General features: G+C 39.8%; 3 protein-coding genes across 5 annotated transcripts in view; 1 reads left to right on the top strand and 2 right to left on the bottom strand.

Annotated features, from left to right (window-relative positions):
- Positions 1-471: 471 nt before the first annotated feature.
- tcerg1a (transcription elongation regulator 1a (CA150)) lies at positions 472-17,799 on the top strand. 3 transcript variants are annotated; one of them, XM_046850317.1, is made up of 21 exons: positions 472-614; positions 1,045-1,252; positions 1,683-1,841; positions 2,710-2,974; positions 3,482-3,718; positions 4,208-4,270; positions 6,863-7,051; positions 7,305-7,414; positions 7,521-7,609; positions 8,410-8,570; positions 9,014-9,092; positions 9,398-9,533; positions 10,290-10,379; positions 11,871-11,989; positions 12,505-12,655; positions 14,370-14,534; positions 14,834-15,016; positions 15,495-15,674; positions 15,792-15,875; positions 15,988-16,088; positions 16,725-17,799. In XM_046850317.1, exons 1-21 carry the CDS (start codon positions 547-549, stop codon positions 16,924-16,926), a joined length of 3,039 nt encoding a protein of 1,012 aa, XP_046706273.1. In that variant the 5' UTR covers positions 472-546; the 3' UTR covers positions 16,927-17,799. The 3 variants fall into 3 exon arrangements, with proteins under 3 accessions (XP_046706273.1, XP_046706272.1, XP_046706274.1); XM_046850316.1 differs by having other exon boundaries at positions 487-614; positions 1,042-1,252; XM_046850318.1 differs by lacking the exon at positions 4,208-4,270 and having other exon boundaries at positions 487-614; positions 1,042-1,252.
- The window catches only part of LOC124386466 (serine/threonine-protein phosphatase 2A 55 kDa regulatory subunit B beta isoform), a 63,099-nt gene continuing 51,821 nt past the window's right edge, over positions 10,528-21,805 (bottom strand). Inside the window, exon 10 of the transcript XR_006925931.1 lies at positions 10,528-10,570. The gene's annotated coding sequence lies outside the window, so the exon portion shown is untranslated. The remainder of the gene's footprint in view (positions 10,571-21,805) is intronic.
- On the bottom strand, positions 17,720-21,544 carry gpr151 (G protein-coupled receptor 151). The gene has a single exon (XM_046850323.1). The coding sequence runs from the start codon at positions 19,982-19,984 to the stop codon at positions 18,551-18,553; it is 1,434 nt and encodes a 477-aa protein (XP_046706279.1). The 5' UTR covers positions 19,985-21,544; the 3' UTR covers positions 17,720-18,550.

Genomic DNA, 21,805 nt, shown 5'->3' with positions numbered 1-21,805 from the left:
TTGTTTTTTTTTTCTTTAAATCATGAACTTTGTATTTTATGTGAAATAAAACTTAGGAACATTTTAACAATTATTATTTGCACTTGAGTTCAGAGTAGAGATGAGATGAGCGAATCCGGATTCACCCGAGTTAAATAACCCGATTCTTTATATGACTCGTGATTCATGAATCTATTTACTCGTATCACTTCAGTCCTGGGTTATTTTGCTACTAACAACAATTGAATATATACCAATTTAAATTCCACTACTATGTTGTTCTAAATTAAAATAACATTATCAGTAAATAGCTGATAGTTGTTCAGGAAGCTTCCTTTATGTTCGGAAACACAAGAGATTCAGTTTCGGTGTATTCTGCGCATTCGATGAGTGCCATCTAGTGGAATTTCGTGGCAAAGGCAGGCAGAATCCTACTGACTCAAGTGAATCGGATCCTCTCACTGAGTGATTCAGAAGGATTTGAATCCGTAAACGGATTTCTCATCTCTAGTTCAGAGTGCATGTGGTGTAGCTGTCGGCCGTTACTAGCGGAAATGCGTCACTTTGATGTGTTGTTGTGTTCCTGTAATGGCGGAACACACGGAGGGAGAAAGCGTTGGCTACAGTGTTAACAGGTCAGATTTGATCCCGTACTTTTGCGTTACCTTGACTTATATTCAGTTTTTAAAAGCGCGGGTGAAATGAATATATTCCAGTTAATTGATTGCCCGTTTTGCTTATTATATCTGTATTTAACTATGTAGAACGTTAGTGTATTAACTTGGCTAGCGTAGCAACGCTAGTGGGAGACAATACGGAGGTTGCTCGGGTCTGATTGTAGTGTTGAAGCTGAGGGTATCATCTATCAGCATGTTAGTAGTAGCTAGTATGCGGATTTGATGGTTAGTTTTGCTGTTTTGTGAGCAACCAGAAAGCAGGGTGTCGTAAACAGATGTAAAAGTGGGATGTGGCTGGCGGATGCAGGCGCTGAATGAATGATGCTTGCCTTATTTTTCTGCGTGTTTGTGTGTGTATGTTTTGGTTGCATGATTTTGTATTTAGCAGCAGGATGGCGCAGCAGTCAGCCCCTCGGTTCCCCGCCGCTGTGCCTTCGGTGGCTGGGGCATTACCCCGGAGACAGCCATTATTGAGTACCCCGAGCACTCCTCCGTTCTCTGTGATGAGAGGCCCGGCTCCCTCTGCGCGAGCCCCCTACGCACGCATGCCCTTCGACCCCAGCGTTCCGCCGCCGGTGGGCACAGCCCATTTACAGGTGCACCTGTTTCACTTCACTAGATTTATTAACCCAATACACTAACATGTATCACGAGCATTAGTTGGATTACCATGTTTCCCCACCTCAACCCTGTTCATCAGTAGAAAGGCACCATCAAAGAGCAACCGTAATGATAACAGACTCCTGTAAACATCCTCAGCACAACAGTGGTGGATAGTAACATCTCGTCACTAATGATGCTGCTGCTGTGATTGGATTTGATTCAGCAGGGTTTCAGAAATGCTCCTGTTGCTTTGTGAAACAGCTCCTGGACTAACATTATCCTGTGGTCAGGGTTGAGGGACTAGAATAAGATAAACACAGCTGTAAAATGCAGCTCTGCCTATAGCAAAACACAACCTTCTTTGATTAAAAAAATAATAAATAGAAACACAAGATAATTTCTGTTGTTTATTTATTTTTTAAGAGACCTCCGTTCATTCCACCGCCCGTAAGTACCATGACTCCTCCTCCTGGAATCATCTTCCCTCCCGGTATTCCACCTGTGGCTTCACCTGCTGCTGCTCCTCCTTCACTCACGTCTACAGAGGAGATCTGGGTGGAAAACAAGAGTCCAGAAGGCAAGGTATTGTGCCGAGTGTCCAGCGTTATTATGCTGAATCAACCATTTGGCATATACTAGCAATGGTATATATACTGTATGTATTTTATTTTATATATATATATATATATATATATATATATATATATATATATATATATATATATATATATATTATACTGTATGTGTTATAAAGATGTTTTCGTTTGACACAAAAGGGTTTAATTATTCAATCGATGCTGCCTCTATTTGCTTTTTTATATTTTTATAGACAGTTCAACCTAATTTTCATAATTTCCCTCTGACCAAAGTGGGTGACTAGGTTAACATAAATAACAAGAACTTATTTATTTTTATTTTTGTGCAAAAATGTTATGTAAAGGTGCACATATTTGGCAATGTGTTTTAGAAGTGTGATTTCCAGAATTCCATAAACCGGGCAAACATTATTGTAAATATGTTAACATAATGGGGTTCATCTGAATAATTTTCCCATAGTGCAGTTTGGTTTTATTCTGCTTCCTAATTTTGAAGCAGGCATTCTAGGATAAAAGCTGATGATGATTATAAATAAAATTTGTCAACACAGATGTTTGTTTTATTACAATCGTAAATGTGACTTATTTTCTTATTCAGCAAAACTTTAAATAATGTCTTATTTGGACCTGAAAGTGAAGTATGTTGCTATATTTATTCAACGCTAGATAGTAAAGGTATCAATTTAATGCAAATAATAATAAATAAAAAAAAATCCACAAATCGACCATGAGGCCATTAGTGGTATCCTGCCTGTTCTGTGCGCTGCCTAGTTTATTTGGGTAAATATGATAGCGTAACTACTGCTCAACACTTTTATCGCAATCACTTTTCTTGGCTTTTTGTTCTTTTACAGGTGTATTACTATAATGCACGCACACGAGAGTCGGCCTGGGCAAAACCAGAGGGTGTGAAAGTGATCCAGCAGGCCGAACTCGCGCCTCTGATGATGAGCCAGGCTGCAGGAGTGGCATCTAGCTGCCCCAGTCCTTCAAACAACCTCCCAGCAGCAGCAGCTTCTAGTACCACACATATCACCCAGGCCTCGTCCACGGTCATGAGCTCCACCTCCACTCTCAGTACGAATGTAGTCTCGCCTCTCCTACCCACTCCGGGAACAGGTAGATATCACCTGCTCTAAATCTAAAATTGATTATGATCAAATATAAAAGCAGCTTGACAAATTATTTAATAGAATTTTCCCTGCGTGACCCATGATGATCAGAAGTTAAACATGAATAAGAATGTAATGTTTGAGTCTCACAGAGGACCAGTAAACAGTACAGATTGTGTTCTGCAAAATTTACCAATGTGTTTAAATTTTTTTTAGAAATTGCATTGAAATTTTGATTTTATAGCATCTTGCACAGAACAAACATCACTAGTGATGCACGGTTTACTTGGATCTAATGTGGGATATTGTAATTGGTTTAAATCTGATACATTTTTACCTTTTTAGTTATTTACTGTTTTAGTATATGTTTATATATGGCATAAAAACATTTTCCTAAACATCTGCTCCTGTCAGACTTTCCTTCTCCTTGACCTTCCAAGATAGATATAACTAAAAATATTTATGCAAAATATTATTTCAGGTTTATCTAATGTCCTCTCCTGGTGTTTTACAGTCTCAGAAAGCACAGAGCTGTCATCTGCAGTAACCGCCCCCCACACTGTGGCTGTGACCCCTGTAGTCGCTGTAAATGCCCCCGCAGGTGCAGTTACTGTCACAACAGGGCCCCAGCCCCTTTCTGTGGCATTGCCCCACACTGTGCCACAGTCTGCTGCGGCCATCCCAGCTTTTCCTCCGGTCATGGTGCCACCCTTCCGAGTGCCTCTGCCTGGCTTGCCCATTCCGCTGCCTGGTGAGTTCACTCTCTCACTTGACAGCAACTGCAATGACGCCTCTTTTGAGCTACATCTGAAAGCCTCTTAATGCTTTTCCTTGATATCGATTACGATTTTCCTTTATCTGTTCGTTTTTGCTGTGATAATGATAGTTGCGTCCTGTAATATATTTATTTTTACTGTACTGTATACTTTTGCTAGAGCAATCCATAGATGGCAGTATTGCTCCTCCTTATTGTTATTATTCATTTTTATTATCATTATTGTTATCAATATTATCGTTTTTATGGTAATTCTAAAAAAGGGGCTCAGTGTGTATGATAGACGTTTTTGCCTAATGATATGCAGTCTAGTGTATCAGACTGAACAAGAAAATTGTCCTTACCAACACAGAACCTGCTAGTAGTTTGGCGTGCCGGTTGCAGACACTCTGCCAGTAACCTGTGAACTTTAGCTGACTTCTGTCTTTTTCTGACCAACAGTCTGTGCTTGCTTGATTCTTTTAGGTGTAGCAATGATGCAGATAGTCAGCTGTCCTTATATAAAGACTATCTCTGCCAGCAAGAACGGTAATTCTTTCTCCATCGGCATGCTGGTGACTGTTGTGCATCTATGCTTTATGTATTGTATTTACCTTGTAGTTATAAAGAGCCCAGAGACATGATTTCCAAACCAAAAAGACGCTATTATTTTATGGTTTGAATGCCCCAGTGCAAAGAGCCCCGGCAGTATTTTTAAACCTTTCGCGCTCTCATGAGCTTACAGTTTCTTGAAGCTTTTGAATAGCTGATTTTTGTGTCAAATCTCTCTGTGCTTCTCTGTATTTTGTAGTGATCTATTTGTGCTATATATCTGTGCTATTTGTCTTTACTGTGGCATGCATTGTTGTGTTGTCCGTGTCAATTGCAATTCTTAAGTTGACACCCAAAGTGAAGTGATCAAGTGGTCAAGTCAACTGCAAACTTGGTTTAAAAGTATCAAAGTTATTTCTTTACAGATAATCAGCAACTACTTAAAATAACACAATAGATGCTTAAGGGCTAAACTGCACGCAAGGTAAATACACACATGCCCTTTTAGGTGTAGTGTTGTTTGTGCAAGAAAAACAAAAGTCATCCAGTGATTGGCAGCTCTGTGGGAGGAAATGATGAGAGGTCAGGAGAGTGGCCAGACTGGTTCGATCTGACGAGAAGTAAATCAAATAACCACTCTTTACAATTATGGTGGAATTCACATGCCAAACCTAAATGGAGAAGTCCTAACCTGAATAGAGACAAAATGGTTTTATCCAGGGATAACATGATCCCACAGGTAGCCCAAGGTTTTAACTGTGAACTTTATAACGAACAGCCTGTAGAATCTTGTGGGGAGGGTTGGCAGGTTTTTAAGGTTTTGTGAGGAACAAAACATAGGAATGATCACTAAGGTTCAATTAGAATCAATTCTAAAAATTACCTTTTTTCATTCAGAAGTCAAACAGTTTGTCCTGTTTTTCTTTCGGCCTGTAATCAGTATCGGTTTCTAACCACAGGATGCCGTTGGCTGGATATTTTTGCTTGTTGGACTATTGAATTCCTGTTGGCTTAAAGTGTACAAAAATCACTAATAAAAAACATAATTCACTAAAACCAGTCCAGCACACACTGCTGAATGATCCAAGAACCAAATAATCTGCTCAGCATTGGTGCTTTCACTGATGGAGGTAATAGAGAATGACTACACAGCAACAGATGGTTTACAACAAGTGAGTGTATACCTGTACTGTGACACACATGGTGGCTGTAACTGCTACTAGTTTCTTTATTAAATTGCTCTTTTTTTAACTTGGTAACAATACCATTTTCAGAGGCTCACTGAAGTTGTTTTTATGTTACTGGTCCGTAGTTTTCCTTCTCACGTGTATATCGGCTTAATAAGGGCTACTGTTACAACCTCATTTTTGCTGTAAAACTTCACTTGAAAATGACTTTCAGCTTTGATTTAAGTGTAGTTGCATCACTATGAGAATTACAGTTCTTTATATATATGGTCTCTCTCCTCCTTTGTTGTTTATGTTTTGTAGCCAATGCCTTCCCATAGACACAAGAGGATGTTCAGATGGACTTTTTTTTTACCTTTAAGTCTTGGGGTTTTTTGAGGGATGTTGTAGTTCTGTTTTGTCTTTAGTTTAGTTATGTTCAATAATTGTAAGCATTCGGCTGAACCTGTGCTGATATTAAAGTCCTTTTATATTGCTTTTGCCAGCAGTCAAACCATCAGTAAATAGAAGGGAACCAGTTCCACTGGAAGCCACACAGGCCCACACCATGAGATAATGCACTAGATAAGGAGGCTTTGGATAATAAGCAGCTCCATCTCTTTTCCATACTATTCTCTTTGCATTATTTTATTACTCTTTGACCATAGGATATGGTTCCAGAATCATACAGGCTCTTTTCATAATCTGATCTGGTCTTACTGTTTTCATGCTTCACCACTGGTTTCCATCTTGTGATTTATTTATTGATTTGTTTTTCTGAAAGGTATTCTTTATCTGCCAAATTATTGTGATCCGTTGTGATGTTTCTTTATTAGGGAAAGAATGGTTCTGGCATCCACATTTTATGTTGTCTTTGAGGTGTCTTATGCTATTTCCTGAGCTCACCAGATTTCTTGTTAATATTCTGTCATATAGCTGATATGACCACTCCTAATGTTTTTGCGGTCTATGGTTTGCGGTGTTTTTTAGTCTAGAGGATTTCATTTCATATTAATAGTAACACCAGCAGATTCCAAATGCATGTACACCAAACTCAACCGTAGAGCTTTTATCTGGTTACTTGTGTGAAACAATAAGGGAATAACACACATCCTGGTCATGGATTAGCAGAGTAGCAAATTATCCAAATATCTGTGATCAACACTGTTCTTCTGATGTCGATGTAAATCTCAAATTAAAGCTGAAAATTTCCATTTGGAAGTCCTACTCATTTAATTTGAAGTTCAATATACTGTGATAGATGGCTACAAATTACTGTTTGAATCTCAAAAATTTTATGGACCTGGCTGTATATAAATAATTGCAAAATTACATAAAACTGCGCTGTAGAGATCCCTGGATCTAGAGTTCTCAAGTTGCTGATAGCATGTTTATGGCAAACCTGTGTGTGTCTGTTTTCTAGGTATGCTTCCTGGCATGGCACCCCCTCTTTTACCCATGATGCCTCCTCAGATGACCATAGCAGCAACCTCCACAGCATTGTCAGGAGGGGATTGGTCCGAGTTTAAAACTGCAGAGGGGAAGTCCTACTACTACAACAAACGCACACTGGAGACTACCTGGGACAAGCCTGATGAGCTCAAGGACAAAGGTCTGAGTGTGTTGTGAGACAAAGTGATCAGTCGGTGAAACAGTGTTCAAACAATCCAGTCTTCAAACATTAAAGAAATAAGTAAACAAACTTTCGAAAAGTAGGGTTTACTTTATGAATGTAGGGTTTGAAGAGGACACCTTATGGTCTGGCTTGGGTACATGTGTATGGGCCATGGGCATACGTTTGTGTCTTGGCATGATTTGGGAGCAGATTGTTTAACTGGTAACCCTGCTGTTATTCTCTGTAATAGAAAAGGAGCTTAGTAAAGTTAAGGACTCTACAGAAGATAACGAGGATACTGAACTCATGCAGGTAGAAGTTGGCAGCCCCAAGATTGATCCACCTATGGAGCTAAAAGAGGTATATTTCCTTTACATCACGCCTAATGTGTCATTGTGGAACAGTTGCCTAAACATTTATTATTTATTTTTCTGTATTAACCTTTATTGGTTGATTTTGACTGTAGGAGCCCAAGGAGGTAGAGATGACTGAAGAAGAGAAGGTTGCTAAGAAATCCAAACCTATAGCCACCAATCCCATTCCAGGCACACCATGGTAGGCAAGACTGGCGTACATTATTAGTTTTCAGTTTCCAAGATATCTGTTATGGAATTGTTTGACTCACCTTTTCTGACATCTTTTGGAAGTTCTTTCCACCACCTCTATGCCAGAACAGAGAAGAGTCTTAATGTATACATACCTCTTACCCTGAGAGAAGGTGGGTCAAGCAGTGCTAGAAAATCTAAGGGGGCATAGTGCAGTGTGAGGAGTTAACTGTACTGTCATATGTGTGCATACTGCTGCTTAGATTCAGTTTATTTTAAAATACAGCTTGTGATTGTGTAAAAAAGCTTTTTTGTTTTGTCCTTTTCAATATTAACATGATTATTAAATGATGTTATTAAAATTAGCACAGTCATTAGGCCAAATGAAGAACAAAGTCGTTTTTTTTCGGAGATTCACAACGGTGGTAATTGTTCACTTGGTCTATAAGGCTTCAATGAAAGTCCCTTTCCAATATTTCATTCAACATATTTATTTTAACTACATAATCAAATATCCTATATCATTATCCATGTTTCTTGTGCAAGGCAATAAAACTCCTTATTATACAAAGTTTATATTTAAAAAAAAAATTAATCTAAGTAGCAGCATGCATACACAGAATAATATAACAAGGGGCTTAAGAAATGTGTGTTTCCTAAATAGCGCAGTCTGTTTAAATGATTCAAGCTGTACCACAATGGGATTTGTATATTACTATGACAGAATTTATGGACAATTTATCTGTTCCTTAAAAACTACAGTGAACTTTTTGTGTTGTATTCAATTATTGTTTTTTTTTTTTACGTCAGGTGTGTGGTTTGGACCGGTGATGATCGTGTGTTCTTTTACAACCCCACAACACGTATGTCCATGTGGGAACGGCCAGAGGAGCTGGTGGGACGTGCTGATGTTGATAAAAGTATCCAGGAGCCACCACACAAAAGAGGCCAGAATAATGGCCCTAAATCAGGTCAGTGTTCTTCTGCTGAACTATGAGAAAATCTTAACACTTACACATGGTCATTGGAGAAAACCATGGTTCTCAGGTTTCTGTTTATTTAGTCTTCTAGCATGTGCTGGAGGTTTTTGTAGGTGGTCAGTTTACATTACATGCTTGACATTTATTCAATATCATGCTATGCAGTAGACCAAATATGTGTTCGGTTTACAGTAATTATTTAACCAATGCTGTAACATTTGATTTTTGACCCAGGCATGTCATCTCTTACATTTTTAATGCAAAGGACATTGTAGATGACCCCTAGTAATGTTTTTTGAGGAAATGGGTGTGATCTGTCTTTAATGAGTTTCTAAACTTCCACTCCTCTGTCCAAACCATATACCATTTAATGAACGTGTGTGTGTGTGTGTGTGTGTGTGTGTGTGTGTGTGTGTGTGTGTGTGTGCACGCAGTAATTCTAAAGCAGGAACAAGAGCTTCCAGCTACAGAGGACACATCAGAGGATGAGCACAACAGTGCCAAGAAGAGAAAGTGAGGCTTTTTTTTATTTTGGCTTGTAAATCTGTAGACATGCATGGTACATTTAAACCTATAACTACCTTGGATTTTATTACCTACTATATTTATTTTGTATTTTTTGAGAATTACATAAATAAAAAAGACCCATATATTGATATAATGGTCTCCATAATCTTATGGTCCTATAATAGCCATGGACTCTCTTTGACAGACCTACACAGTTTGTCAGAGAGTCCATAGCTATTATAGGGCCATAAGAATATGGAGATCATTATATCAATGACATTGTTTAAAATGTTTTACATTGTGTGCTACAGATTGGAGGAGAAGAAGGAGCTGGATATGGAGAAGGAAGCAGCAGTGGAGGCTGAGTTGAGAGCAGCCAGGGAGCGAGCCGTGGTTCCTCAAGAGACTCGGATGAATCAATTCAAAGACATGCTGCTTGAGAGAGGGGTAAACTCAAAGATGGCCCATGTCAGCTGTGACTTAGTTAGGCCAAATAAAGAGGATTTCCTTGCCACTGATCTTCAAAAGTTAAACCTATTTTTGCCATGAAGCTTTAAGATTTATTAAGATACACTCTTGACCTTTCAACTTTATCAGAGCAACTTTGATCAGTCTCATCTACTCATTATCTATGAACAACAGTCATTCCCTCACCGTGATCAGTGGCAGCGGATTAGATAGTTATCGCATTAAAAAGGTGCTTGAGAGCTCTTTAAGGTATTTGCCCTTTGCCAGAGTGTTCCATACGACAGATAAAAGGCAGCTTTATGCAGTCAAAAGGAGCAGACATCAAGGTGAGACCCTCCTCCCCCTTTAGCTCCTGTGTGCTTAAGAGAGGTCGTAATGTAGCAGACTAGAGCAGCCACTGCGAAAGATGTAGAGGAGAACCCATCAGTCCTCCTTTTGTCCCTGACTAATTACCCCAGTCTTGTCCATGCCAATTAGTGTGGGGAGAGAGCTGGAGGGAGGTGCTTGGCCTCCCCACTGTGCGTGTTATTCATTAGAGATGCTGATGTGGATGGGGATGAAACGCGCCAGGCACACACCGTGACTTTAGCACTGTGGGGGGGACGTGCTCAGAAGAGCGCACCCGCTGAATGTCCTGCTCATTAGAATGGGCGTAACTACAGAGGGAAAAGGGGCATTAAAAGCCCTCATTTCCCGATCTTTGTTACTATATTTGTTTCTCTCCTTCTGTGCCAGGTTTCCGCGTTTTCAACATGGGAGAAAGAGCTTCATAAGATAGTCTTTGACCCCCGTTATCTGCTTTTGAACCCCAAAGAACGGAAGCAGGTACATGCATTCACACCCTTTCTTTACAATCATATTAAATATTATGCTGAACTTATCTCACTATTCATGAGATAAGAAAATGTACATTTGTGACAGGTGGCTGTGTTTTATATATATACGCATAATCAACGCATAATCTGTGTGTGTGTGTGTGTGTGTGTGTGTGTGTGTGTGTGTGTGTGTGTGTGTGTATATATATATATATATATATATATATATATATATATATATATATATATATATATTATACACAAAATCAACATGAAGGGTCTAATTTGAATAGATCAATTTTTTTTTTTTAAAGAATGGAAAAACTGATTATTCAAGTCTTGACACTTGTCAATTTTTTTGTTTTTTTTATCCATATATATACGAGGTGGTATAAAGTTTCAAGACTAGTTTTGCAACATGGAAACAGATGCCAGAACAAGGCTGCATGCACAGTCACAGGGATTACCGATCTTCAAAAGTCAGTGTGCAAAAAAAAAAAAAACACTGTACTGTGTACATCGGGAGCAGTGCAGCTGGTGCTAATCTGACCACGTGCATTAACACCTCTGCGATGTCGTCAGCAAGTTGGAACAGGAGCAAATGTTCAAAATGCTGCAATGAGATGTTTTGAGTGGCACGCTTGATTGAAGAGCGGAAGAAGGTCTCTGGAAGATGACGAGAGTTCAGACAGACCTACCAAAAGCTCAACCCCCGAATATGTGCAAACCATTTGTCAACTTGTGCATGAATGATCCTGACGTGTCAATTGAACAAGTTCCGTGTTGCTGCCAAGTTCATCCACAGGCTGCTGACCCAAAAGCAAAAGAAACACAACGTTGAAGTCTGCCAAGAACTCAGTCAGTGAAGATTATTCAGTGAATTACCAGTGAAGAAACTTGGGTGTACGGGTACGACACTGAGACTATGCAACAGTTTTCAGAGTGGAAGAGCCAATCATCTCTATAAAAGAAAACTGTGAGGCAGCTCCAAAGCTCTGCAGCTCAACCAAGTGCATGCTCATTGTCTTTGTGCATTTAGGAATTGTGCATAGAAATTTCGTCCACAGGGGCCAGACAATCAATAGCGAGCTCTACTGCCCAGTCTGAAGGCATGTGACTGAGGAAATTCGGCAAAAGTGACCTTATCTGTGGCATATAGTCTTGAAGCTTTTTGATACCACCTTGTATAAAACACTTATAAAAACAAATACATGAGTTAATGTGTTAACAAATTAGTAAACACAGTTTTGTGTAACTATCAAACTCAACAGCATTTTAGTAAAACTGTATTTTAACTTCTCTCTGAATAAGTAGCCCTTTTTCTGAACAGTTTAACAGTTGACTTTATAGAATTAGTGTTGTGTAGAACACTTCTGTGTGTCTTGATGAAAGTAAATGAGTGTTGAGTAAATAATTTCCACTACAGATGCAGTAAATTTAGGCTGGGGGAAAAAAACAATTGGATCACATCGAAACCTAAAACCTAACTTGCTTTGTCCAGGTGTTTGATCAGTATGTAAAAACTCGTGCTGAAGAGGAGAGGAAAGAGAAGAAGAACAAAATAATGCAAGCTAAAGAGGAATTCAGAAGGATGATGGAAGAAGCCAGACTTGGAGTCAGGTGAACCCTGTGGACAACTTCAACACTAGTCTTTACTTTACTTACAAAACATCGATATCTATATCAAATACTCTATCAAGTACTGTAAAAAAAAAAAAAAAAAAAAAAAAAGTTTTTTCCTCAATACCTTCTCACTGAATTCATTTGGATATGACATAACATATGCCCAAAAATATACTTGAATGGTTAGTTGTTAATTCAAATACTTGAGCACATCATTAGACTGTGTACATGAAAACCATGGGAGGAAATATGGTGTAAACAGGAAACAGACAAAACAAAAAAAAGGGAGCCCTGTGCATGCACCTATGTAAAGTGTACAACCAATTTAAACTTAGAATTACAAAATACAATAGAATTACAAAGGAACTTGGTATATGAAAGAAACCCTTAGACTTGAACTACATCTAAAAATTGTAGCAATGCACGATCACAGTCTGTAGTGTTAAGCTGCTAATAATATTTTTATTTAATGGATGCTTTAATGAATTCTGCCTCTCTTGCATTTTTATCAGGACTACTTTCAGTGAATTTGCAACAAAGCATTCCAAGGATGGGCGGTTTAAAGCTATTGAGAAGATGAAGGACAGAGAAGCCATTTTTACTGAGTTCATGACCTCTCTCAGAAAGAAAGAGAAGGAGAACTCAAAGAACCGAGGTGAAAAGGTGAGCCTAATGTCCACGATAGCCTTAATCTCCATTATAGATAATTAAAGGGCACTAATAGACTAATAGTGGTTTATGAATGGAATAGAAAAAAATTAAAAATAAAGTCGGGTTGACCTGGATTAAAAGACCCAGTTTAGGAAAACTTGGTTTAGGTTTAATGTAAACAGGACACAGGCAGTTCCTTTCACACGAGCCTCTATAGGTTTATGCGGGCTGGTATGCAGTAGTTATGCTTTAATAATGGGTGACTGTGCTGATTGCATTTGGCAGCTAAAGGTCAGCAATAAAACATTAATAGCAACAAAATGTCACCTGTTTAGGGAGGGGTGATAGGTGGGGAGGCCTTCACAGAGTGGGGTTCACCAGAGGATGCCAATCTACCACAACTCCAAGGCTGTTTTAACAAACATTGCTTATTCATAGAGTAATGACCAGTCAGACTAGAACGTAGGAAGCTCTCCATTTAATCAGGGACCCATGTAGCTAGAAATGTTTGATTCTGCACTTTTAAACACAGTGCATTATGTTTAAATTATTATTATAAGCCTGTTTGATTTTTAAGTTACTTGTTTTTTAAGTTGAATTTGGATCAGCTATTACCCACCATGGTAATATTCATAGTGTGTCATCAAGTTCTTGTGGCTAAAAGAAAAGCCCATCCAGTGTAAATCCTCCACCATCCAATTTATTAGGAATGACCAGACTGTTTGGCTAAAGGCAATTATATAATTAACCTCAAATAAGCACTCTATAAAACATAGTGACCTAAAAAGCTCCTGCTCACCATCAATCTTTAGGATAGATGGACTACAACAGCAGAAGACCACATTGGGTTCCACTTTTGTCAGCCAAGAACATGAAATTATAAGAGGTTATCATGGTTTATAGACTAGGGCTGTCAATCAACTAAAATATTTAAGCGTGATTAATCGCATAATTGTCATGAGTAAACTTGTGATTAATCGCACATTTATATCTGTTCTAAATGTACTGTAAATTTATACTTTTCAAGTTTTTAATGCACTTATCAACATGGGCATGGACAAATAATCATGCTTTATGCAAATGTATGTTTATTTGTAAAACCATACACAGCATAGAGCATGAAGACAAAATATTCTTGTAAATGTTTTAAAGTAATTATGGTGTTTTGAATTACCTAAATCATCATGACACTAAACAAAACTTTTGCTGTGTTTCCACACGGACGGTTTTAATTGCCGGATGTGTGGATCACAGCGGATTTTGATGCTTGATTCGAGCCTTTTTTTCTTTTTCTTTTTATATATATATATTTCTGAGAAAAAAAGGACATGAATAAATGTCTGTTGCATTAAAGTTTTTCTTTTTATATTTGTTCTTATATTTTTCATAAAAATGGTCAAAGAGAAATGCAGGCTGCATTACACGTGCGTTAATTAAAATGTGTGCTGTTAAATTGAATTTGCGTTAACGCTTTATTAGCCCTAGTATAGACTCATTAAAACAGGATTGTATAAGACTTGGACTGTTTCCAGGTCCAGGATTAATTTTTTTCTTATGTTTAACTCTCCAGTTTTGGATTAATCTTTTCCCATGATGGCATTAGATTTCTGTTCTTGGCTGACAGATATGCAACCATTGATGGTCTTCTGGTGGCTGAAACCAATTATTAGCAACACCAAAGTTTAATAGCTGTGTGTCAGGTTTATTTTGCTTCATGTTGTTTTAGGTAAGGCAGGACTTCTTTGAGTTGCTCTCTGATCACCATGTGGATGGCCAGCAGCGCTGGAGCAAAGTGAAGGAGAAGATGGAGACGGACCCCCGTTATAAAGCAGTGGAGACTTCAGCTGCACGAGAGGAACTCTTCAAAAGCTTTGTGGAGAAACTTGCTAAGGTAAAAGGGGATTTAGGTGTAGTTTAGAATACCTGATGGGCAAAACCCAGACCAAAATATTCACATGGGTTTCCTAGAGTGCTAAAGTATAACACTTTTTTTCTTTTTTTGTATACATAATAATAATAATAATAATAATAATCTTTAGATTCGCCTCACTGTTGTTTTTGCTCATAGGCGTTCATTCAGTTATATGTAAAGTTTGCTGTTTTTTCGAGGTTTCATGTCCAATTACCCTGCAGTTGTAGTTAGGAATAATAGTTGAGCTGTGTTTGTGTCTCTTTTAATACCGTTCCCAGAACTCAAACTCGGAAAAGGAAAAGGAGCTGGAGAAACAGGCGCGAATCGAAGCCAGCCTGCGGGAAAGAGAGCGGACCGTGCAGCGGTTTCGCTCTGAGCAAACCAAAGAGATTGACCGTGAACGAGAGCAGCACAAGCGAGAGGAGGCTGTGCAACACTTCAAAGCTCTCATGTCTGATATGGTGAGACATGTATGCAACCACTGGCTAAATATCACTGCAAATTACATGGACAGGTGTAAAAGGGCTGTGTCACACCGCATGTGTGAGGGTCCACAGCGGTGTATTTTATGTTGTTGTTTAGGCTCAACAGTTATCTGATGACATGTTTCATCAGCTAATTTAGTAGCTTCTTCAATCAAGTCAGTCAGCTTCCTGTTTTTATGTTTTTACGTTTGGGTTCACTCATTTTCAAACCCTGCACATGAGCTAAATCAGCTTATGAGAATACGCACTAAGCTTACTTTCAGTTCTGCGTGCATTACCCTCTGTAAGATATTGAAAAGTTGGGATAACGTAAGTAAGTGTTTAATACAAATTAAATAAACAATCAATCTATAATTTCACTTCGCCTGATGTCTGTACTCCTGTGTGCAGTACTTCACACAAAATCAGCTGTTTAAGATTGCTTCATTGCTTTTCCGGTGCTTCAAAATGCCAGGTCAGATCATCAGATGCCTCCTGGTCTGAGACGCGCCGTTCCCTGAGGAAAGACCACCGCTGGGAGACGTCCTCATTGCTGGAGAGGGAGGAGAAGGAGAGGCTTTTCAACGAGCACATCGAGGCACTATCTAAAAAGAAGAAGGAGCTCTTCCGCCAACTTTTAGACGAGACGTCCATGGTACAACCTTTATTTGCTTTTTATATTGAAAATAGATCTTAATGTTTCGCATCGCTGTTTACACTCGTGTGGATAGAATGCGAATAAAGAATATACTAAATTGTCTTCTTCCGATAGATCACACTGTCCTCGACATGGAAAGAGGTCAAAAAGACCATAAAAGAGGATCCACGGTGTATTAAGTTTTCCAGTAGTGATCGGGTAGGAACACTCATCGCTTTAATACATCATTCATTGTGTTAAGCCATAACAAATCATAGGGAATTGGGCATGGTTTATCTAGCGAGCGAGTCTTCTTTGTGTTCTTTTGCAGAAAAAACAGAGAGAATTTGAAGATTACCTTAAGGACAAGCACATTTTAGCGAAAGCAGACTTCAGAACTCTGCTGAAAGAGACCAAGTTCATCACATACAAGTGAGTAGTTTAATAACCATGACTTCCCCTTCAGCATCATGAACTTTTCTGAAAACTTTGAATGGGATATGGGAGATGTTTTTAGCGCATAAGCGACAGCACAGTGCTTTTTACCATGATGGCATTATGTGAGATGGCTTTGTTTTTTAGAGACACGCTGATGGAAGACTGTGCTGTTCTCTAGAGAGACTGATTTATCATGAAATACTGTTTGCTGCTCCATAACTGCATTATGCTAGATCATGGAAGGTTATGACATAGCATGAAATCTGTCTGTTCCCTAGAGGCATTATGATTGAGTGGTGCAGGCTGTGCTGTTCTATAGAGACACTTTGATAAGCACATTGGAGGCTGTGCACTGTTCTCTGGAGACCCTATGATAGATCAGTATGACACGTGCATACATGGCAGGTGTTCATAAGGCAGCTGTCTTGCAGCTGCAGATGTTGTATTCTACTTCTAAGTTTCACTGCTACACTATTCCCATGAAATGTTCTGAGGCACACGTCAGCAAAGGCTGGACATCTCCAGTAACTTAATTGCAGCCTCAATAGTCTTGATTGAATTATTATGTAATAGTCACACGCCTTAAATATTTTGACTCTGAAATTGTTATTGTTCTTTCTTTCTCATCAGATCCCGTAAGTTGGTACAGGAGTCTGAGCAGCATCTGACAGACATAACGAAGGTCCTACAGAACGACAAACGCTATCTGGTACTGGACTGTATGCCAGACGAGAGGCATAAACTCATCATGGCGTATGTGGAGGAGCTTGAGCGTAGAGGTCCCCCTCCTCCTCCCACAGCCTTCGAACCTACCCGACGTTCCACAAAGTGATGATCTAATTCAAATTGCCATACACATGTTCCAGACCTCCAGCTTTTTCCGCTCATCCTTTTCCTAGTGGAATCCGTTGCTTACATTTTTAAAGCCAGAAACAGTCACTGTTCTAGGATGCAAGGGTTTTTTTTGGTACAGTTTAATATTTCATACACATCAGATTGAACTAAAGCTGGATGACCAGTGAAAGCAGGTGTGCTGATGAAATTGTGTGAAAATTCACTTCGGGCCTAAGCGACAGCTAAAAACATCTGTCTAAAACAGTTAGTGGCAGTTAAAGCAGGGTTTCCGTTCCAAACCCCGACAAACCCACCTGCTCCTCTAACGTGATCGACATCTGCATTAATTCTGCATGGCTAGCTGTGTTTGTGTTGTGCCAAGAAAAAATGCCCAGGAGCTGGTTTGGCACAGCAGCAAAGACCACCTGTACCCTTCTATTCCACATTTTTTTCTCCTCCAGAACCTGTGGCTGTATTGTGGTCCATGAAATCTACCATGCTTTTATTTTTTGTAAAAAAAAAAAAAAAAATGGTTTGATTTTTTAAACCAGGGCTCCCCAGACTGTCTCTCATGTTTTGGGACAGCAGTCATCCGCTGCGGCTTTCGTCTACTGAAGCACGTCATTTCTTCTGTTTTAACTGACAACTTGTGTACAATGTAAGATATTTTTTTAAAACAATGAATGGTTGTTAATTCCTTCATTAACCGTTTGTAATGCTAGTCTGTGCGAGCAGTGACCGTGCCAGTCTGCTGCTATTGGGTTTTAATTTAATTGTCAAATGTTTTTTGAAAAAAAAAAAATGACTTTTTGTAGCTTCAGTGTTTCTGTACAAGTTGACTGGAATAAAGGTGACCTACTTTTTTTACATATTCCAATGATTTCTTTATTCTTGTTAAAATATTCTTCAATTTATACATGAGGTTTCTTCATGTAAAATGGGATGCTGATGTGAAATACAGGCCATGCGATAGCATTTATCTGGAACATCATTTATTTTTGTGCAAATACAAGTACAAATCGTTTCCTTTTAAATTTTACAGGAGTAATAGATCTATTTGTGGAAACAGTCACACTGTTTGCTAAACGCACATTCCATTCGATAAATAATATTTACAGCTTAACACCAAGCAAGTAAACATGAAGCATGTAAATGTAGAGCATACTTTCTCTACATAAAGTATGCACATCTGGATCACAAAAGAATACATGGAACATTTCTCTACAGAAGCACTCGGCGAACCATCCGAACCATTCTGAAGTTATTTTTACCACAGTTAATAATGCAATATTAATGAATAAATTCCAGGAAATGTCTTGGCAGGATGTTTTTTTTTTGGTTGATCTTCATGTCTCACTAGTGAGAAGTTTGTTTAAGCATTAAAGGAATTCTTATATCAACAAAAAGCTTTTGCTGGTGGTGCCATTATCTTTTTTAATGGACATAAATGCTCTGTATTAAATACTGACTTGACCGTGTGTAGTGTGCTGGAAGTCCAATTCTGTGTTTCGGTCTGGGTTTGAAGTTCATGTGAGGTCACTTGGTTGTAGCTGTTGAGCTTCTGTTGTGAATATGAGAAGGGTGTGTATGAGTGTGTGTAGCTTCTCAAGTAGTGTCCTAGGCTACTGCTTGCCCTCTTTGGGGTCCTGGTGCTCCCAGGGTATGGGGTCGTGCTCTTGAGTTTGGGAGCCACTCTCACGCTCGTTCCAGAACTGCTCCACGTCAGGTGGCAGCACGCCATCTTTACTGCCGTTTTCGGGACTTTCCTCTTTCTGCTGCTGCGGCTGATTATCAGTTAGAGACTCCTCGATGTTTCTTGAGGGAAAGTGGGCGGAAGCCTCGGGTCGCGGGGTGGGTGACCTGGGTGCAGTGGGCGCGTGCGGCCCGGGTTTGGGTTGCTGCTTAGGAGCGTGTTTGCGCAGGGTGAGGCGCCTCCACAGGCCCTTGTAGCCCTCGCGGAACTCCTCGGACAGGGCAAGCACTATAAGCGGGTTGGCAAGCGAGATGGCGAACATGACGATCTGCGCGGCCACGGCGAAGAGCACGGGGGGCACGGGGCCGTCACTTTCCGCTGCGTGCCTCATCCACACCCAGGCCACCCAGTGCGGCAGCCACATGCTCGCCATAGCCACGGTCAAGCCGAACAGCATCAGGGTGAGCTTGCGGGAGCGGATCTGTGCGCGGAGGTTCTGTGTTTTGCTGCAGCGGCGTTGGCATCGGCCGTACGCACGCCAGAAGTACAGCAGCGCGAAGCTCAGCGGCGCGCAAAACGCCACCAGAGGGTACGCCTTCACGTAAAAGGACATGAACTCGCGCGCTTCCAGTGGCACCTCCAACACGCACAGCACTCCCTCGTCTTCCTCCTGCAGCGACGTGAAGAGAAAGTGGGGCAGCGGGAGGACGCACGAGACAAGCCAGGTGAAGAGCAGCACCACCACGATGGTCTTGAAGCGGATTGTGACTTGCTTGGTCGGATTGCTCACGTACCTATAGCAAGCCTTCGCCATGATGGCCACCGTGATGCTCTTCGCTGCCATACAGGAATGCACGAACCAGTCGCACGTTTTGCACACCACTAAGCCCAGAGTCCAGTCTTCGTGAGAGAACGCCGTGGCTTTGAACGGGACCGCGAAAGCCAGCAGCAGAAAGTCAGCCATCAGGAGGTTGAGAATGAGCGCGTTAATCAGGGAGAGCTTGCTTTTGCGCGCGTTGCCCACCAGCACTCCCACCGCGGTGGCGTTCGCAATGAAGCCCAGCACAGAGATGACCCCAAGCCCTACCGGCACCAACACCTTCAGGTCGCCCTGCTGCAGGTGCTGGTATGCGCCTTTCTCCAGAAATGGAGAGCGTCTGTTTAAGGTGGCGTTTGGCGCGCTGGAGTTCCCTTCCTGCACTTTATCCATTTCCGCAGGAGGAAAAAAGTCGTCTGTGAATAAGTTTCTATCACGCGTGGCTTGTACTTCCTCGGACACACGGGTTTTTATTCGCGGAGGGTGCGGGCTGTGCGCCGTTATAAAGGCGCGCTGTGACTGACAGGTGCCCCCATGCCCCCTCATGCCCCCCTCAGCTGACTGCCTGCATTCATTTGCGATGGAGCGCCGCGTCCTCTCGAGTCCAATTAGAGTGATTTCAGCTAACGAGCTTCTGCATCGACTGAAAATCTGAATATATATAAAATATTAAAAACCTTTTTGGGAAAAGGGTTTTGGGAAAATATGTATTTTCTTTCTAATTATTTGTAAGAATAAACCGTCTCCATTTATGTTCCCTTTTATCAGACTCATTAGAGCTTAGACTGGAGTATTAAGGAGTTTGCATACTAATAAAATATGGATAAGAAGTTTATAGGAAAATGAAAGATGTATAATGTATAAAAGGAAATAAAGGAAGAGATGGGAAAATATCCAAAATATTAAATCCAATATTGTTTTCAGTTTTATTTTTGTTTCATTGATTTATTCAGTGCATTTATACCACTTACAAACACCTGTAAAAACACTATTAGAGAACATTTCATTCATAAATAAAGCATTCATTACAATCCAATCAAGTTTATCTAGTTGCTGTGTTTTCATGCATTCATTTAGGCATAGTGAAGAAGCCTATATCATAATTGTGAGCAAAATATATATTTACGTGTATTTATTTCATTCTTGGTTTGAAGTCATGGTTTTAATTTGCTTGTTTTATTTAAAGATGTGCAAAACGTGGGCAGAGTTTGAGGTTTGCTGACATGTAAGATAGTGATATAAAGTTGAGGTGTCCTGCTGAGGATAATAAGCGGAATGCATACTGATTCTCTTAAATAATAAATGTAGGTGCCGTGACAAATTAAAGGCGTAAACAGTTGCAGTGTTTTGCTGTGTTTGGTTTTTATGGCATGGTTTGGATTTAGAGTATTCTGAGTATTTTCTGTAGTGTTGCCTGATGTATTGAGTCGATTTATTAACCGTCTCTAGTGTTTACTCAGTATGATGCGATAAAGAACAACATCTATTGAGCAGATGTTTTAGAGCTCAACAGACATTGGCCAAACAGAAACAAGCATAGAGAAATTTAGCTCATTAGTATTTGATATAATCACTCTGTGCAGCTGTGGTGAGCAAGAAAGCATGGCAGAATGGCACAACTTTGAGGCAGATGAGTGACAGCAACAGAAGACTGTGTTGGATTCCATTTCTGGCAGCCAAGAGCATTAAACTAGCTGCAGATTTATCAATCCTGAACAGTTAAATACTATCTGAGGCACACAGACAGTAGAGTCAGAACTTAACACCAATAGCATGGATCCATGGACCTGACCTGCCTTATATCAACAGTCCAGGCTGGTGGACAGTGTAAAGTTGTGGGGAATTCTTTTAATCCTGTTACAGTTTTTCCTCAGTTGCTTTGGAGCATTTCTCAAATCATATTTGCAAACCAGTAAGTGCATTTTCTCAAAAGTAAGTATTTGTTCAATAAACATATAATTTCCAGCAGAGGGAAAAGTCCCTTTGTCATTGTTTTCAAACAAGATTGTCATGATTGTATGATGGTGCACAGTTTCAGGATTTCTTAATATAAACTTTGGATTACAGTGATTGAAAATGCACAAAATTTTCATTTCTTTTGTACGCCATTTATGAATTTCAGCAGCACAAAATAATTTATTTGATTGCATATTTCATTTAATATTGATTGCAAGAGACTGGACAGGATTCACACTTTTACTGTACTATACAAGTGTGTGTTTCTTAGTTGTTTATCCATTTTCAGATTTTATAATTCTTTGTTTTGCTCTCTCTGTATACACTCTCCATTTGAAGGTTCACAAGATTCACCTTTGACCCATTGTACAGAACTAGTTTATTATTTGTTGATCTGATGCCGTTTACTCT

Source organism: Silurus meridionalis, chromosome 5, assembly GCF_014805685.1.
Source record: "Silurus meridionalis isolate SWU-2019-XX chromosome 5, ASM1480568v1, whole genome shotgun sequence".
NCBI classification, from domain to species: Eukaryota; Metazoa; Chordata; class Actinopteri; order Siluriformes; family Siluridae; genus Silurus; species Silurus meridionalis.
Note: the sequence above shows the minus strand (reverse complement) of the source record. Positions and strands in the feature narration are given on the sequence as shown.